The sequence below is a fragment of the Salmo trutta genome, chromosome 24 (genome assembly GCF_901001165.1).
Source record: "Salmo trutta chromosome 24, fSalTru1.1, whole genome shotgun sequence".
NCBI lineage: Eukaryota > Metazoa > Chordata > Actinopteri > Salmoniformes > Salmonidae > Salmo > Salmo trutta.
This window is the reverse complement of record NC_042980.1, coordinates 19,471,596-19,491,608: the sequence shown is the minus strand read 5'-3', so window position 1 is coordinate 19,491,608 and position 20,013 is coordinate 19,471,596. Positions and strand designations below refer to the sequence as shown.

General features: G+C 44.9%; 1 protein-coding gene across 1 annotated transcript in view; it reads right to left on the bottom strand.

Moving 5' to 3' along the window:
* Window positions 1–20,013, bottom strand: part of LOC115160871 (parathyroid hormone 2 receptor-like) — a 116,232-nt gene that overhangs the window by 38,670 nt on the left and 57,549 nt on the right. Inside the window, exon 7 of the mRNA XM_029711357.1 lies at window positions 7,539–7,692. Coding sequence (XP_029567217.1) covers window positions 7,539–7,692 — 154 coding nt within the window. The remainder of the gene's footprint in view (window positions 1–7,538; window positions 7,693–20,013) is intronic.

Genomic DNA, 20,013 nt, shown 5'->3' with positions numbered 1-20,013 from the left:
TATATAACTTGAAATGATTTATACTTTTACTTTTAACACTTAAGTATATTTGAGCAATTACATTTACTTTTGATACTTAATTATATTTAAAACCAAATACTTTTTTACTCAAATAGTGTTTTACTGGGTGACTTTCACTTTTACTTGAGTCATTTTCTATTCAGATAGTATCTTGACTTTTAACCAAGTATGACAATTGGGTACTTTTTCCACCACTGTGTAGTTCATGTTTGTGTGATGTTGATTGTTTGTATGTGTATGTTTTGTATTTGGTTGAGAAGAAGAAAAAACACACACACACACACACACACACACACACACACACACTATTCACTGCAGGTCCCGCCTTCATTCCGCTTTGACCAATTGTTTTTTGACTGTGTGTGATTCCAGGCTGGTGATAGGCTACTTTGCTTTAGAGGTGCCGGTATGCATTTCCCGAAGAAATGGGAGGCGCTGGTAGGGGCTCAGGACAGCTCTGCCCCAAGTCAAGCACTGCCTTTCCTTCTGAAAAAAATATTTTTTCAGCATCTACATTTCAAAGGTGTCTTTCATGCCCCCTGCTCCCTACCAGGAGGAACAGATCAAACGAGGATGGGCATGAATAAAGCACAATTTACCATAACAGACCTCTTATGGTAAATTGTGCTTTATTCATGCTCATCCTCGTTCTGATGTATAAAAACAAACAGAGCAACAATCAGAGGAGGTTGTAAGAGGATTTGGATAGATGCTGCTTCTGATGATTGTTTTCTGAATGTGCTTCTAACACAGCATCTGTGAGAAGAAACTACTCTAATAGTAGAGTTGTGAGATCAACAATCAATTCTCCCTGGGGCAGGACTCACTATCTGAGCATTTTATGAAATACCAACTAAAAAGAGTGTGAAGAAAAATGCTCCAACAAATGATATTCAGTGTGAATAGAGGAGTGCCGTTACAAAGTAGGGAATAAGTTTAAGTTATGAGTGAATCCGGTGTATGCATGCCAGTAGACTTGCTGTATGTGTTGGTAGAGTTGTCTCCCTGCAGAGACAGAGGCATGCCTTGAGTTTCTGTGATGTTCACTGATTAAGAACAACATTGAAGTGTCCTATGGAGGGTCCTTTGGGGTCATAAAGTATAGTGGTTTCTAGGATCATAAAAGTAAGGATTTGATATTGGCCACAATTTCAATGGCCGGGGGCCCTAAGGGGCCAGGGAGAAGTTCTCAACATCTCCCCTTGTCCTGTTGGTATTGTGGTTCCAAGGATAAAATGTAGACCCAGATAATTATTTAATATTATTTTGAAAGAAATAGAAAGGAATAGTTGTTCTTAAGAAGATCTACACCACGTCCAAACAACTTCATAGTCTCGTATCCAATCAGCAACGTGAGACAGGCGGAAAAGAGAAGTTTGCCTCAAGCTACAACACACCTATCTGAGCAGCACACCTGAAACCCAGTGGTAGAGGAGAGTATTAGAATGACAACCATTCTGTCTCAGTTACAGTAACTCTACTCAGAATGTCTTTTGCCCTTAAAATGGAGTCCAACCTTTACTCCAATAGAGAAACTAGTAGGACCTGATCCAATAGTACTAGCGACTCAGTGGGAATTTATTTATGAGTACTTATCATCAGCAGGTGGAAAACACACACGTAGTGGGAGAGATGATGACCTTGGAGTCTGTGATTCAGATGCGTCGGCGACAGGCTGGCATGGGAGCACAGAGTGATGATTCAATCACAATTTATGGCATTGTCCCAATGGCAAGCCATGTTATGTTCGCTATCAAAGGAGGGAAGCACACCTCCACTGTGGCATTTCCCAGAGAAGAACGTTCCCACAGACCTTGGGAGTACGGACACCGTCTGAAGTGTGAAGACCGATGAAAACTTGAATCGACAAAATTAATGTTACTGTGTGAATGAAACTTGTGTTTGGATTGTTTCAAGAGTTTCAAGAGTTCATAAAGAGCTGTACATTTTCATGTGTCTTATTACATTGTATGTATTCCAGTTGATGTATTTTCAGAGAGACAGGGCTGAAATTGTATGTTGGGTTTTTCGGTTTTCAGGCACATTTCTGTTGTCCGGTCATAACATTCAAATTTAATTGAGTTAATTCGATTTTAATCTGGGTGTGATGTCCTGCCTTTTGTCTTCCCCCAGAAATGTGCAAAGTTAATTTATGTTGGGGGTGAGTTTCCGTTTTTCCATGGATAAAAGGTCTAAGTCTAATTGAGAACTTGTTTGCAAGCTCCATGTGTGTGGAGACAGACACACCACGTACGTCCTATTAGTAGAGTTATTTACTCTGTCTTATACTGTAATGAATGCTCTACTACATGTACACTGGAAGTGTCAATTCATTTGTGACTAATACAACGTATTAGTTGATTTGAGTAAATGCATGCCTCATTTAAAGAGTAAAGTCTTTGATTATATGTTCAAAATTGAGTATGTCTATTGGTAAATGTGATTTACACTATACACATAGCATTATGCATAGGTTTTAACTTTAAGGTAGATTTTATAAATTAAAGCTTGGACTGTGGTCGCTATAAACAGCTCATAAGTCCGATAAGCCTCTTAATAAATCACATAAAGTTATGTTAGAATACATGTACTTAAAATATCTGAGTGGGGATGCCGAAACTTGCAAAATGGCTGAGTCTATTTGGATTACGTTTGACCTATAGCATTTATTCAGTCAGATGAATGTAGTTTACTGTAACAATGTGCGCTGAAAGTTGGGAAGCAAGTTCAGGGAGTGAGTGTTTTAATAAATGAACACAACGTAATACAAAACAAGGAAAAACGAACGACGCACAGACATGACACTGGAGCAGAAACAATGACGCCTGGGGAAGGAACTAAAGGGAGTGACATATACAGGGAAGGTAATCAGGGAAGTGATGGAGTCCAGGTGAGTCTAATGACACGCAGGTGCACGTAACGATGGTGACAGGTGTGCTCCATAACGAGCAGCCTGGTGACCTAGAGGCCGGAGAGAGAGCACACGTGACAGAGGCTCCCATACACGCGGCTCCAGTTGCAGGACGCCGACCAAAATGACGATCCCGGGGATCAGGAGCGGACTGGTTACCTCTAATGAGGCGCGGGAAACCTGTCAACACGGCTGAGACGTGGGAGCATGGCGACCTAGAGCGCCGGAGAGAGAGCATACGCCCCAGTACCACTCCCCGGCGTGTTCGACTTCAGTTGTAGGACGCCAACCAAAGGGACGATCCCGGGGATCAGGAGCGGAACGGTCACCCCTGCTGATGCGCGGGAACCTGTCACCAGCTGGGGCGTGGGAACCTGACAGCCCGGCTGAGGCAGGGGAGCCTGGCGAGCCGGCGGAGGAAGGGGAGCCTGGCGATCTGGCTGAGGCATGAGAACCTGTAGCGGCTCCCGGACCCGACGTCATTCCCACTGACACAAAAAAAATAAACACTCCCTGATGCTTCCCTTAGGTGAGGAAAGTTCAGGGAGTGAGTGTTTTAATAAATAAACACAACATAATACAAAACAAGGAAACACGAACAACGTACAGAGGCCGGAGAGGGAGCACACGTGACATTTATCAAAAATCTTTTTAACCTCAACCACACACACACACACTCGCCCTCACACACACACAAATACACACAATGTGCATGCAAAAATATATGTACTTGCACACACACACACACACACTAGGGCTGGCACAATTACTGTATAACCGAGTAACTGACGGTTTAAGACTGTCATGACCATTTTTGTTGTTGCATGGAATGAACAGCTGACTGTAGACGGGACGGCCGGGCATTCGTGCGGTTGAGTCTGTTTGTTTCTGCTGTAACATGGACTCTACAACGTGACTAAACTTTGCTGCTCTTGGCTGAAACAAGCACAGTGTTGCAGCAAACAAGTCTTTGGTTGCCAGTATTTAAAAAAAAAACGGTTATTAGGGTGACCGCAGTCATTTAGCTGACAAATAACCATCATCCAAAATTGCATGACCGTCACAGCCCTAATAAACACACCCACACACACACAAGCATGTTATTTTAAGGGTTGCCATGGTGGACTGAAGTGTGGTTAAATTCAACTCTGCTTAAACCACGCTGTCACTGGTAAATCGTTTGGGCTGGACACAGCAGAGGGGTATACTACGATGCAAGCTAGATCTACTCAGGGTCTTCTAAAGCTAGCCAGCGCCGTATTTCGACGGTGGATACTGCTCGTCTGTCTTCCGCTAACTCTATCAGGCGTGTAATTGCGCAATCATGTTGCACGTGAATAGTCGAATGCCAAACTCAAATCAAATTAAATTAAATTGTATTTGTCACATGCGCCGAATACAACAGATGTAGACCTTAAAGTGAAATGCTTACTTACAAGCCCTTAACCAATAATGCAGTTTTAAGAAAACACCTAAAAAAGAGCAGCAGTAAATAACAATAGCGGGGCTATATACAGGGGGTACCGGTACAGAGTCAATGTGGAGGCTATATACAGGGGTACCGGTACAGAGTCAATGTGCGGGGGCACTGGTTAGTCGGTAATTGAGGTAATATGTACATGTAGGTAGAGTTATTGGGGACGCCAAGGAACTTGAAGCTCTCAACCTGCTCCACTACAGCCCCGTCCTGTAGTCCACAATCATCTCCTTTATCTTGATCACATTGAGGGAGAGGTTGTTGTCCTTGCACCACACGGTGAGGTATCTGACCTCCTCCCTATACAGTAGGCTGTCTCGTCGTTGTCAGTGATCAGGCCTACCACTGTTGTGTCATCAGAAAATGTACAGTCATGAGTGAACAGGGAGCACAGTAGGGGACTGGTCACATACCCCTGAGGGGCTCCCATGTTGAGGATCAGCGTGGCGGATGTGTTGTTACCTACCCTTACCACCTGGGGGCAGCCCGTCAGGAAGTCCAGGATCCAGTTGAAGAGGGAGGTGTTTAGTCCCAGGGTCCTTAGCTTAGTGATGAGCTTTGAGGGTGCTATGATGTTAAACGCTGAGCTGTAGTCAATGAATAGCATTCTCACATAGGTGTTCCTTTTGTCCAGGTGGGAAAGGGCAGTGTGGAGTGCAATAGATATTGCATCATCTGTGGATCTGTTGGGGCGGTATGCAAATTGGAGTGGGTCTAGGGTTTCTGGGATAATGGTGTTAATGTGGGCCATGACCAGTCTTTCAAAGCACTTCATGGCTACAGACGTGAGTGCTACGGGTTGGTAGTCATTTAGGCAGGTTACCTTCATGTTCTTGGGCACAGGGACTATGGTGGTCTGCTTGAAACATGTTGGTATTACAGACTCGGTCAGGGAGAGGTTGAAAATGTCAGTGAAGACACTTGCCAGTTAAGAAGAATCCTAGAGTGTCAGCTAAAGACCTACAGAAATCTCTGGAAGATGCTAACATTTCTGTTGACAAGTCTACAATACGTAAAACACTAAACAAGAATGATGTTCATGGGAGGACACCATGGAAGAAGCCACTGCTGTCCAAAAAAAACATTGCTGTACATCTGAAGTTTGCAAAAGAGCACCTGGATGTTCCACAGCACTACTGGCAAAATATTCTGTGGACAGATTAAACAAAAGTTGTGGTGTTAGGAAGGAACACACAATACTATGTTTGGATAAAAAAAGGCACAGCACACCAACATCAAAACCTCAGGCCAACTGTAAACTATGGTGGAGGAAGCATCTTGGTTTGGGTCTGCTTTGCTGCCTCAGTGCCTGGACAGCTTGCTATCATCGATGGAAAAATGAATTCCCAAGTTTATCAAGACATTTTGCAGGAAAATGTAAGGCTATCTGTCCGCCAATTGAAGCTGAATAGAAGTTAGGTGATGCAACAGGACAACAACCCAAAATACAGAAGTAAATCAACAACAGAATGGCTTGAACAGAATAAAATACGCCTTCTGGAGTGGCCCAGTCAGTCCTGACCTCAACCCGATTGAGATGCTGTGGCATGACCTCAAGAGAGCGGTTCACACCAGACATCCCAAGAATCTTGTGGAACTGAAACAGTTTTGTGAAGAGGAAGGGTCCAAAATTCCTCCTGACCATTGTGCAGGTCTGATCCAGAACTACAGAAAATGATTGGTTGAGGTTATTGCTGCCAAAGAAGGGCCAACCTGTTATTAAATCCAAGGGTTCAGATACTTTTTCCAAACTGCACTGTGAATATTTACACGGTGTGTTCAATAAAGACATGAAAAATTATAATTGTTTGTGTGTTATTAGTTTAAGTAGACTGTTTGTCTATTGTTGTGAATTAAATGAAGATCAGATAAAATGTTATGACCAATTCATGCAGAAATCCAGGTAATTCTAAAGGGCTCACATAATTTTTCTTCCCACTGCATGTCAAACTGTTTTGATATATTTCGATCTTCTGTGATGTACACTACTGGCCAAAAGTTTTATAACACCTACTCATTCAAGAGTTTCTTTATTTTTACTATTTTCTACATTGTGGAATAATTGTGAAGACATCAAAACTATGAAATAACATATAGTAACCAATAAAGTAGCCACCCTTTGCCTTGAGGACAGCTTACTGAGAACAGTAAGTATGGAAGGTCTGTGTTTGGGCTATTGTAATCAAATCAAATGTGTTGGTTGCGTACACATATTTGCCGATGTCATCCCAGGTGCCGCGAAATGCTTATGTTTTTAGCTCCAACAGTGTAGTAATATCATGGAGTCTACAAGGTGTCGAAAGCGTTCTACAGGGATGCTGGCCAATGTTGATTCCAGTGCTTCCCACATCTGAGTCAAGTTTGCTGGATGTCCTGGTGCGCCTGGCAACTACTACAATACCCCATTGAAAGGCACTTAAATATTTTGTCCTTCCCATTCACTCTCTGAATGGCACACATAAAGTACAGCATCCATGTCTCAATTGTTTCAAGGCTAACATTCTTCTTTTACCCGTCTCCTCCCCGTTATCTACACTGATTAAAGTGGATTTAACAGGTGGTGACAACTAAGGGATCATAGCTTTCACCTGGATTCACCTGGTCAGTCTATGTCATGGAAAGAGCAGGTTGTCGTAATGTTTTGTACACTCAGTGTATTTTCTCACTTACTTTTTCTATTTATTGCATGTAATGGATCACTTGGTATTTCATGAAGATGTTTATTGTTAAACATAATTCTTGTGACTGTTTTGCACGTTTTGCACTTTTGCCTCAATAAAGTGTGCGCCTGTTCACAAATCTCTGCTCTCCTGCACCTGACTTCGCTACCAGTATGCACACACCTGACAATAGGTCTCTGGTGTCATAGTGCATTATCAATGTGTACTGGCATTTAGATAACAAATATTAGAGCATGATTACCAAAGCTCTTGATGAAATGAAGTAAACAAAATTTGGGTACTACATTTGTTTTTAGAAGGCACACCAACCCAATCAAATCCCATAAAGGCTGCAGTCCTACAATGACATCCTCACACACAGGTCTCTGATGCAAAATAGTTTAAATCTCAATGAGAATAACCTGTAGCGACAGAGGTAAATTAAAATAAAATCATGACACACACTCACCCCATCCGATGAGGGTGAAGCCCCACAGGTACTTTGTGTCAGAGAGGAAGGCCATGAAAATGAGACTATGGAGGTACAGGCCCTCCACTAGGATCCAGTAGTAGTTAGTCGCCAAGAAATAGATGAACAGCAGCACTGTCACTTTACACCCAATCTGTAGAAAGAGAGAGAGACAGACAGGGAGACAGAGACAGTGAGAGAGAGATAGGGGGAAGAGATGGAGAGAGAGACAAACGCAAAAAAATTGAGAAAGAAGAATGATTAATAAGAAAATGACAATATAGTACCGCAATAAAGCTTTGGAATTGCCCAAGGTTTCACTGTCAAACTCATCCTTCCCCAAAAAATTACTTGTTCTCACTGCAGGTACTTTATTAAAGTCCCTGTTCCAGTTCCCTTCTTCTGTAGTGATTTCCTTGTATCAGGGAGGCCTATACTGTCTCAGATGTTGAGACACGTGGGAGGGACGCAACACTCACATTTTCGGCGCCTGCAAAAGGTCTGTTAGGTGCCAAAGGAAGCTAGAGTCTAAATGGAAATAACAGAGCCCAAGAAACCCTATAGACACGTCTATCACAGTGGGAGACAGCGGAAACATTACAATGTGACATTTCTCTAAATGGCTTCCCTGCCAGCCCACGTTCCAGTAATGCCAAGCCATTCAAAAAGAAAAGGACTCATTACTGTTGCTCATTGGCTGCTACTAGTGATGACTTCTCTAGTAAACTATACTAGTCATTGATCAGGGTTGGGTAAATTACTTTCTAAATGTCATCCGTTACAGTCAGACTTTGGTTGGAACTGAAATTATTTTGAAATTGTTTCCTTACGAACAGAACCATACTTTTTAAAATTCCATTACACTGTTTCCGACCAGCAAAATACATTTCTGAACCGATTAGAAACCTCCAAAAAGTACTGGTTTATTCCGATCCTTCCTGTTTCTTTTTAAACTTCTGAAATCGTATTTGTATTTACATTTAGCTCAACATTAAATTACTTCACCAATCATGCATTGCGGATAGAGCAGCTTGCTATTAGACGGGCAAGTATATTTTAGCAAGTTGTTTAAGACAAGTGTAGGGCGCGAGATGCAACAGACAATTTTAGGGTGGGGAGAAAGGGAGTGAGGGGGAGAGAGTGAGTGAGGGTGGAGGAGGAGGCTTGGCTTGACGCGCTGGGCATCTTGTGATTAATTATACCTATGGAGGAACTTTGAATGTCTTTTAACTTCAGCGTTGGCTTAACATTGGACCAGAGCTAGCGAACAGCTTGTGTGTGCAGAGCAGCACCATAAAACTTCCGGGTTTGGAGCGAGTAGTCGCACTTCGCTTCGCTCCACAGGTAATATTACATTTCATTACATTACAACGGTTTGATTTGTTTGATCTGAGCAATTTGTCTTAGCTAGCTACATAGCCGTCTTTGTATCAAAGATAATTGTGTAGTTTAGAGTAATTAGAGTAATTATTGAGGTTAGCTAGCCAGCTATTTTCGTCCTTCTAACGTAGTCAACACTGCTAACTTGCCAACTAGCCAACTTCTACCGACTAGCAGCACTGTAGAAACTAATACATTACAACGGAACGATTTGATTAGTGTAGTGTTAGCTAGCTACATAGTTGTCTTTGCTGTCTTTGTATCTAAGATAATTGTGTAGTTTAGAGTAATTATCGAGGTTACCTAGCCAGCTACACTTTCAAAGTCAACAACGCAGCCACTGCTAGCTAGCCTACTTCACCAGCCAGCAGTACTGTATCATTTTAGTCAATAAGATTTTTGCAACGTAAGCTTAACTTTCTGAACATTCGAGACGTGTAGTCCACTTGTCATTCCAATCTCCTTTGCATTAGCGTAGCCTCTTCTGTAGCCTGTCAACTATGTGTCTGTCTATCCCTGTTCTCTCCTCTCTGCACAGGCCATACAAACGCTTCACACCGCGTGGCCGCTGCCACTCTAACCTGGTGGTCCCAGTGCGCACGACCCACGTGGAGTTCCAGGTCTCCGGCAGCCTCTGGAACTGCCGATCTGCGGCCAACAAGGCAGAGTTAATCTCAGCCTATGCTTCCCTCCAGTCCCTCGACTTCTTGGCACTGACGGAAACATGGATTACCACAGATAACACTGCTACTCCTACTGTTCTCTCCTCGTCTGCCCACGTGTTCTCGCACACCCCGAGAGCTTCTGGTCAGCGGGGTGGTGGCACTGGCATCCTCATCTCTCCCAAGTGGACATTCTCTCTTTCTCCCCTGACCCATCTGTCTATCGCCTCCTTTGAATTCCATGCTGTCACAGTTACCAGCCCTTTCAAGCTTAACATCCTCATCATTTATCGCCCTCCAGGTTCCCTTGGAGAGTTCATCAATGAGCTTGATGCCTTGATAAGTTCCTTTCCTGAGGATGGCTCACCTCTCACAGTTCTGGGTGACTTTAACCTCCCCACGTCTACCTTTGACTCATTCCTCTCTACCTCCTTCTTTCCACTCCTCTCCTCTTTTGACCTCACCCTCTCACCTTCCACCCTACTCACAAGGCAGGCAATACGCTTGACCTCATCTTCACTAGATGCTGTTCTTCCACTAATCTCATTGCAACTCCCCTCCAAGTCTCTGACCACTACCATGTATCCTTTTCCCTCTCGCTCTCATCCAACACTTCTCACTCTGCCCCTACTCGGATGGTATCGCGCCGTCCCAACCTTCGCTCTCTCTCCCCCGCTACGCTCTCCTCTTACATCCTATCATCTCTTCCCTCTGCTCAAACCTTCTCCAACCTATCTCCTGATTCTGCCTCCTCAACCCTCCTCTCCTCCCTTTCTGCATCCTTTGACTCTCTATGTCCCCTATCCTCCAGGCCGGCTCGGTCCTCCCCTCCTGCTCCGTGGCTCGACGACTCATTGCGAGCTCACAGAACAGGGCTCCGGGCAGCCGAGCGGAAATGGAGGAAAACTCGCCTCCCTGCGGACCTGGCATCCTTTCACTCCCTCCTCTCTACATTTTCCTCTTCTGTCTCTGCTGCTAAAGCCACTTTCTACCACCCTAAATTCCAAGCATCTGCCTCTAACCCTAGGAAGCTCTTTGCCACCTTCTCCTCCCTCCTGAATCCTCCTCCCCCTCCCCCCTCCTCCCTCTCTGCGGATGACTTCGTCAACCATTTTGAAAAGAAGGTCGACGACATCCGATCCTCGTTTGCTAAGTCAAACGACACCGCTGGTTCTGCTCACACTGCCCTACCCTGTGTTTTGACCTCTTTCTCCCCTCTCACTCCAGATGAAATCTCGCGTCTTGTGACGGCCGGCCGCCCAACAACCTGCCCGCTTGACCCTATCCCCTCCTCTCTTCTCCAGACCATTTCCGGAGACCTTCTCCCTTACCTCACCTCGCTCATCAACTCATCCTTGACCGCTGGCTACGTCCCTTCCGTCTTCAAGAGAGCGAGAGTTGCACCCCTTCTGAAAAAACCTACACTCGATCCCTCCGATGTCAACAACTACAGACCAGTATCCCTTCTTTCTTTTCTCTCCAAAACTCTTGAACGTGCCGTCCTTGGCCAGCTCTCCTGCTATCTCTCTCAGAATGACCTTCTTGATCCAAATCAGTCAGGTTTCAAGTCTAGTCATTCAACTGAGACTGCTCTTCTCTGTGTCACGGAGGCGCTCCGCACTGCTAAAGCTAACTCTCTCTCCTCTGCTCTCATCCTTCTAGACCTATCGGCTGCCTTTGATACTGTGAACCATCAGATCCTCCTCTCCACCCTCTCCGAGTTGGGCATCTCCGGCGCGGCCCACGCTTGGATTGCGTCCTACCTGACAGGTCGCTCCTACCAGGTGGCGTGGCGAGAATCTGTCTCTCTCACCACTGTGCTCTCACCACTGGCGTCCCCCAGGGCTCTGTTCTAGGCCCTCTCCTATTCTCGCTATACACCAAGTCACTTGGCTCTGTCATATCCTCACATGGTCTCTCCTATCATTGCTATGCAGACGATACACAATTAATCTTCTCCTTTCCCCCTTCTGATAACCAGGTGGCGAATCGCATCTCTGCATGTCTGGCAGACATATCAGTGTGGATGACGGATCACCACCTCAAGCTGAACCTCGGCAAGACGGAGCTGCTCTTCCTCCTGGGGAAGGACTGTCCGTTCCATGATCTCGCCATTACGGTTGACAACTCCATTGTGTCCTCCTCCCAGAGTGCTAAGAACCTTGGCGTGATCCTGGACAACACCCTGTCGTTCTCAACTAACATCAAGGCGGTGACCCTTTCCTGTAGGTTCATGCTCTACAACATTCGCAGAGTACGACCCTGCCTCACACAGGAAGCGGCGCAGGTCCTAATCCAGGCACTTGTCATCTCCCGTCTGGATTACTGCAACTCGCTGTTGGCTGGGCTCCCTGCCTGTGCCATTAAACCCCTACAACTCATCCAGAACGCCGCAGCCCGTCTGGTGTTCAACCTTCCCAAGTTCTCTCACGTCACCCCGCTCCTCTGCTCTCTCCACTGGCTTCCAGTTGAAGCTCGCATCCGCTACAAGACCATGGTGCTTGCCTACGGAGCTGTGAGGGGAACGGCACCTCCGTACCTTCAGGCTCTGATCAGGCCCTACACCCAAACAAGGGCACTGTGTTCATCCACCTCTGGCCTGCTCGCCTCCCTACCTCTGAGGAAGTACAGTTCCCGCTCAGCCCAGTCAAAACTGTTCGCTGCTCTGGCACCCCAATGGTGGAACAAACTCCCTCACGACGCCAGGACAGCGGAGTCAATCACCACCTTCCGGAGACACCTGAAACCCCACCTCTTTAAGGAATACCTAGGATAGGATAAAGTAATCCTTCTAACCCCCCCCCCCCCTTAAAAGATTTAGATGCACTATTGTAAAGTGGTTGTTCCACTGGATATCATAAGGTGAATGCACCAATTTGTAAGTCGCTCTGGATAAGAGTGTCTGCTAAATGACTTAAATGTAAATGTAATAATTAAAAACACATCTTACCTTTTTGTAGATAATAAATCCAATATGAAATGGTATCCCTAACTTGCATTGAAAAAGTTAATCCATTCTTCTCTAATTCAAAATATCTCTCCCTATCTTCGGAATCACCATTGTAAAGTCAGTAGGCTACAGCTATGCTTCGGAGGGGGAGAGGCAGGTAGTCTACACGCACACTCACTGGCAAAGATTTTCAGCTGTCAGGCAGACACTGAAAGAACTTTCTGATTGACAGAGGGACGCTTTGCATAGGCGCTTTTTTTGTGGGACTGGAAAAAATGCCCTGAACGTAAAAGAACGTGAAAATGGTACAACAGTTCTGTTCTGGAACAGTACTGATCACTTTCATTCCAGGTTCTGTTTCTGCTCCTTGACGTTTTTTGTTCCTTTCCATTTTTCTGTTCTGTTCTCTGAATTGGTTACAACCCCTTGTTACAGTTACTACCCACTGAGCACAAACTGGTTGAATTAACATTGTTTCAACGTATTGTGACGTGGAATCTACGTGGAAAATACAGCGGTTTTGAAAAAAGTAATCGAGGTGAAATTTCAACCACAGGATTATATAATCATTGTTACCAAATTTCAACATAGACAAACCTTGTATAAAATATGTTGGATTTGTATCTTTTAAACAGCGTCAGATCTTCTATCAGAAAAAAACTATAGGCTGGGCAGCACCTCCTACTGGAGAATTGATTTTTTATTTTACCAGGTAAGTTGACTGAGAACACGTTCTCATTTACAGCAACGACCTGGGGAATAGTTACAGGGGAGAGGAGGGGGATGAAAGAGCCAATTGTAAGCTGGGGATCATTAGGTGACCATGATGGTTTGAGGGCCAGATTGGGAATTTAGCCAGGACACCAGGGTTAACACTCCTATGCTTACAATAAGTGCAATGGGATCTTTAATGACCTCAGAGAATCAGGACACCTGTTTAACATCCCATCCAAAAGACAGCAGTGTCCCCAATCACTGTGCATTGGGTCATTTTCCTTTTTTTTTTTTTTTTTTAGAGCTGAGGAAAGAGTGCTTCCTACTGGCTCTCCAACAACTTCCAGCAGCATCTGGTCTCCCATCCAGGGACTAACCCTGCTTAGCTTCAGAAGCAAGCCAGCAGTGGGATGCAGGGTGGTATATATCTACAGCTACCATTTAAAATCCCATCCAGGGTTTTAACTTCTCTAGGGTAGGGGGCAGTATTTTGACGTCCGGATGAAAGGGGTGCCCAAATTAAACTGCCTGCTACTCAGGCTCAGAAGGTATATGATATGCATATTATTAGTATATTTGGATAGAAAACACTCTGAAGTTTCTAAAACTGTTTGAATGATGTCTGTGAGTATAACAGAACTCATATGGCAGGCAAAAAATCCAACCAGGAAGTGGGAAATCTGAGGCTTGTAGTTTTTCAAGTGATTGCCTATCCAAACTACAGTGTCTGTGGGGTCATATTGCACTTCTTAAGGCTTCCACTAGATGTCAACAGTCTTTAGAACGTTGTTTCAGGCTTCTACAGTGAATGGGGAGAGAATAAGAGCTGATGGAACTAGGTATCTGAAAAAAAGGCACAAGCTCAGTAATGCGCACTACCTTGGGAGCGAGCTGAGTTAATCTTCATTCCTAAAGAGAAAGGAATTGCCCAGTTGGAATTTTATTTAAGATTTATGATAAAAACATCCTAAAGATTGATTCTATACAACGTTTGACATGTTTATACAAACTGTAGTATAACTTTTTTGACTTTTCGTCTGGACTTAGTAAGCGCACGCCTTACATTTGGAATAGTAAACCTAACGTGCGAACAAAATGGAGGTATTTGGACATAAAGATTAACTTTATCGAACAAAACGAACATTTACTGTGGAACTGGGATGCCTGGGAGTGCATTCTGATGAAGATCATCAAAGGTAAGTGTATATTTATAATGCTATTTCTTTCTTCTGTTGACTCCACAATATGGCGGGTATCTGTATAGCTTCTTTTGGTTTCTGAGCGCTGTACTCAGATTATTGCAAAGTTTGCCGTGAAGCTTTTTTGAAATCTGACACAGCGGTTGCATTAAGGAGAAGTGTATCTTTAATTCTGTGCATAACACTTGTATATTTTGTCAAAGTTTATGATAAGTATTTCTGTAAATTGATGTGGCTCTCTGCAAAGTCACCGGAGGTTTTTGAAGGCAAAACATTACTGAACATAATGCGCCAATGTAAACTGAGATTTTTGGATATAAATATGAACTTTATTGAACAAAACATACATGTATTGTGTAACATGAAGTCCTATGAGTGCCATCTGATGGAGATGATCAAAGGTTAGTGATTAATTTTAGCTGTATTTCTGGTTTTTGTGACACCTCTCTTGCTTGGAAAATGGCTGTGTGGTTTTTCTTGTCTAGGTGCTGTCTTAACATAATCTAATGCTATGCTTTCGCCATAAAGCCTTTTTGAAATCGGACACTGTGGTTGGATTAATGAGAATCTTATCATTAAAATGGTGTATAATACTTGTATGTTTGAGGAATTTGAACTATGAGATTTTTGCTGTTTTGAATTTGGCGCCCTCCACTTTCACTGGCTGTTGTCAAATCGATCCCGCTAAAGGGATTTGATGGTTCCTGAATAAACCATTTATAAACAGTTTGTAAAGTGTTTACTTACCATTTATTAATCATTATTCCTACATTCGTAAATGTCAATAAGCAATCTCTAATTATTATTTTATACACCTATAAACACTATTTTAAATGATAACAATGTATCAATTATTAATAATGTAGTACTAATGTATTTATAAGACAATTATAAAAGAGTTATTGTCAACTCATCAGATTATTTATATGGCTTTTGTTGCCATATTCATATATGTCATGAATGGTATAGTTATTCATTGTTAATGAGTGTATTTATAAATGTGAGTACATGCACTTACTAATAATACCTCAGTAGATTATTAATGTAGATCCTTTTAAACCATTTACTAATTATGAATAAACTATTTTCAGTCCCTAATCTAAAGTATGCACTATAAAATATACTTTATAAATGTTTGTAAATTACTTGTTACTCCCCAAAAGCTGGTCACATTACTAGACAGTACTTGATGCTCCACCAATGGCTACAAGTAAGGGGGTGAATAGTTATGATAGGCACAGGTATATTTATACAATATACAGTTCTGATATGACATGACTCAAGACCAATTTCCCGTCAGAATCCTTAGTTGTGGTTTAAGGTAACTTGGCTGCCCTGTTGTAACTTTACTGCTAGCTGGCATGCACCAAGCTAGCAACTTACTGTATCATGTGATGGCTAGCCTTGTTACAGGTTTAGTTACCCTCATCTGGTTCTCGCCCTGTGCTCTTATAGTACGAACTGCCAATGACAGACCCAGCAGACTTAGACCAGCTCCCTGCAGGGAGTCCCTGCATTGGGAAGCATGAGGAGCTATTGCAGAACCTTTTGGAAGGGCTTCGTTCCCTGACAGGACGCCACAACCAAGGGTTCAAGGCTATTATAGAGCAAATCAGTGAGTTAGCTCATAGACAGCCCACCACCTCTGAGACCTCCCAACCTGCCAGGGTTTTCTTTCTCAGTGCTCCCTTATTTTTGAGCTACAGCTATCTTCATTCCCTTCACACCGATCGAAGATAGCGTATATTATTACGCTAATGTCAGGAGGGGCGCTCTCCTGGAATACAGCAGTTTGGGAACAACAATCTGCCATTTGTCGTCATCTGGATAAGTTCATGGCAGGGGTGAGGAAGGTGTTCGATTCTCCGGTATCTGGGAGAGAGGCGGCCAGATAATTGTTTTAATTACGTCAAGGCACACTTGTTCATCCGTTGCTGTTCGTTCATCTCCGAGGGAATCCGGAAGTCCCCGAAGGATGTATTTCTGAGAAGACCCGAAGCCACCCGAGTTCCCTTGAGAATCATAGGCGGCAGGTGAGTCAGATACACCGGAACCAATGCAACTGGGCAGAGCTAGATTATCGCCTAGGGAACGTTCACATAGGCTAAGCTCCAACAGTTGTCTGTATGGTGGTGCTGCGGGGCATTTCATAGCTACCTGCCCAGTGAAGAGACCTAAATCATTAGTAGGTACAAGTACACTGGTGAGCCAGACTGGGAATCCTCTAATTCCTATTACCCGTACTCCTTTTGTTGTTATCCTGGTGTGGGGAGACCAGTCAAAGTCTCTTCGGGTGCTCATTGACAGGGGCTGATGAGAGTTTCATGGGCGCTACCCTGGTATCGGAACAAGGTATTCACACTCAACTCCTCTCCGTTCCCATGGATGCCAGAGCATTGGATGGCCTCTCCATTGGTAGAGTCCAGCACATCACAGTTCCCATTAATCTGCAGATATCTGGTAATCACAGTGAGTCAATACAGCTTCTCCTCATTGAGTCCCCTCACATCCCTGTTGTTTTGGGATTTTCTTGGCTCCAGAAGCACAACCCCAATATTTCCTGGACCACGGGTTCAATCCTGGGTTGGAGTCCGTTCTGCCATTCACACTGCCTAAAACTGGCGCAGCCTTCCCCGGAAACATCTGCCTCCAGGATTAAGTACGGCCTCAGATCTCTCTGCCGTTCCAGCAGAGTATCATGACCAGCTGGAGGTTTTCAGCAAGGCTTGTGCTACCTCTCTTCCTCCACATCGTCCTTACGATTGTGCTATTGATCTCCTCCCGGGCACCACACCGCTTCGAGGCCGGCTATATTCCCTGTCTTGCCCTGAGACCAAGGCCATGGAGGAGTACATTGAGGACTCTCTGGCTGCTGGGAGCATTCGCTCTTCTGCCTTTCCTGCCGGCGCAAGGTTCTTCTTTGTGGAAAAGAAGGACAAAACCCTGCGTCCATATATTGATGACCGGGGCCTCAATGACATCACGATCAAGAATCGGTATCCGCTACCACTCCTCTCCTCGTCTTTCGAACCTCTCCAGGGGGCTACCATCTTTTCAAAACTGGAACTCCGGAATGCCTACCACCTTGTTCAGATATGCGAAGGAGACAAGTGGCAGATGGCTTTCAACACAGCCAGTGGACACTATGAGTACCTGGTCATGGCGCTTGAACTCACCAACGCTCCCGCTGTCTTCCAGGCTCTGGTCAACAATGTGCTCCGGGACATGTTGAATCGTTTTGTTTTTGTCTACCTTGATGACATCCTGGTTTTCTCCCGTTCTGCCCAAGAACACGTTCTCCATGTTCGACTAGTATTTCAGCGCCTCCTGGAGAATCAGTTGTTAGTAAAAGCGGAGAAGTGCGAGTTCCACTGCTCCACTCTCTCTTTTCTGGGATACGGGCGGCTAACCGGATGTTAGTTCCTGATTCGGCCTGGCCTCAAGTCCTGGAATGGGCTCACTCCTCCAGGCTTACCTGTCATCCTGGTGCTCATCGTACCCTGGCTTACCTCCGACAACACTTCTGGTGGCCCACCATGGCTCCTGATGTCTCGGCCTTTGTCACCGGATGCATGGTGTGTGCTCAAAGCAAGACTCCGCGGCAAGCTCCGTCTGGCCTCCTTCAGCCACTCCCTGTTCCTCATCACCCCTGGTCCCATATTTACCTGGATTTTGTCACTGGACTTCCTCCGTCAGATGGCAACACCACCATTCTGACGGTGGTAGATAGGAAGAGGGATGAAATGGGCGGCCTTTGAGAACCTAAGTTACCTTCAGTCAAGGAGACGGCCCAGCTCATGGTGCAGCACGTCGTCCGGATCCATGGACTCCCGGTCGACATTGTCTTGGATCGGGGTCCTCAGTTTCCGTCCCGATTCTGGAAGGCGTTCTGCACCCTTATCGGGTTGTTGGCCAACACCACCGGACTCCGGCTCCCCACTATCGTATCGGACAGAGGGTTTGGTTTTCCACTTGGGACCTGCCCCACGGGTGGAATCCCACAAACTTTCCCCCCGTTTCATTGGTCCTTTCCCCATTTCTAGAGTCCTTAGTCCCATTGCTGTTCGCCTGCTGTTGCCCCATACCCTCCGTGTTCACCGTACTTTTCATGTGTCCATGGTTAAGCCCTTGTCTCACAGTCCTATGTCTTCTGTGTCTAGGCCCATCCCTCCCCCCATGTCATTGATGGCCAGCCAGCGTACACGGTGAGTCGCCTCCTGAGGGTTTGACCACGGGAAAGGGGTTTCCAGTACCTGGTTGACTGGGTTGGTTAGGGTACTGTCACACCCTGATCGGTTTCACCTGTTTTTATTGTCTCCACCTACCTCCCTCATTAGTCCATGGGTATTTATTCCCGTGTTCCCTGTTTGTCTGTTGCCAGTTCGTCTTGTCAAGTCACCTAATAAACTGATTCTGGAGATGCTCAGTTTTTTCTTTTGGGGGGGTGTTATGTTCTTATCCTTCCTTGTATTGTGTACTTCTTTTACCATTGTATGTTATTGTTGTTTTTTTGCCATTGGTGCATCGTCAGGTACTACTTTTGCGGAGTAACAAGTCACATATAATTATTTATAAAATATACTGTGGCAGACCAGGGAGTTTGGTCAAGACATTTACCCATATCAGACAGACAGAGAAGGATTAGCTCAGTTTCAAGGGTGTTTATTTAAATAATAGATCAAAATAGAAAATAATAGGTCTCCTCCATAGGACCCTCTCCGGGACACAGTGTTCTGGGTTCCGGGTCTGGCTGTATCCTGTCGGGCACAAAACTCCCTCTTCTTACCTCTGCAATTGTCAGCAATAACACGGGAGTCCTTTCTTCCCCCCACTCTCCCTGTGTGCTGCCTTGCACAGCTGGTGAGCAATCCGCCCTTGATTACTCACCAGCTCCCAATCAGCCCCAATTAGTCCTGGCTGGAGAGCCCGTCGAGACCTGGCATGTCCAGCAGAGGAGCCATCGCCTCATGATGTATACTCCATCTGTTACCAAGCCTCGACGAGTCTCCCCCTGGTGGCTGACCTGCTGTACGCCACAATACACTGTATATGTGTCACTAAATGCATGCTCTTCAACCGATTGCTGCCCGCACCTGCCCGCCCGCCTAGCATCACTACTCTGGACACTTCTGACTTAGAATATGTAGACAACTACATATACCTAGGTGTTTGGTTAGACTGTAAACTCTCCTTCCAGACTCTCCAATCCAAAATTAAATCCAAAATTAAATCCGGCTTCCTATTTCGCAACAAAGCCTCCTTCACTCATAATGCCAAACATACCCTCGTAAAACTGACTCTCCTACTGATCCTTGACTTGGTGATGTAACTTACAAAATAGCCTCAAACACTCTACTCAGCAAATTGGATGTAGTCATTCACAGTGCCATCCCCAAAGCCCCATGTACTACCCACCACTGGGACCTCTATGCTCTCGTTGGCTGGTCCTTGCTACATATTCGTCGCCAAAACCCCCTGGCTCCAGATCATCTATAAGTCTGTGCTAGGTAAAGCTCCACCTTCTCAGCTCACTGGTCACCATAGCAACACCCACCCATAGCACGCGCACC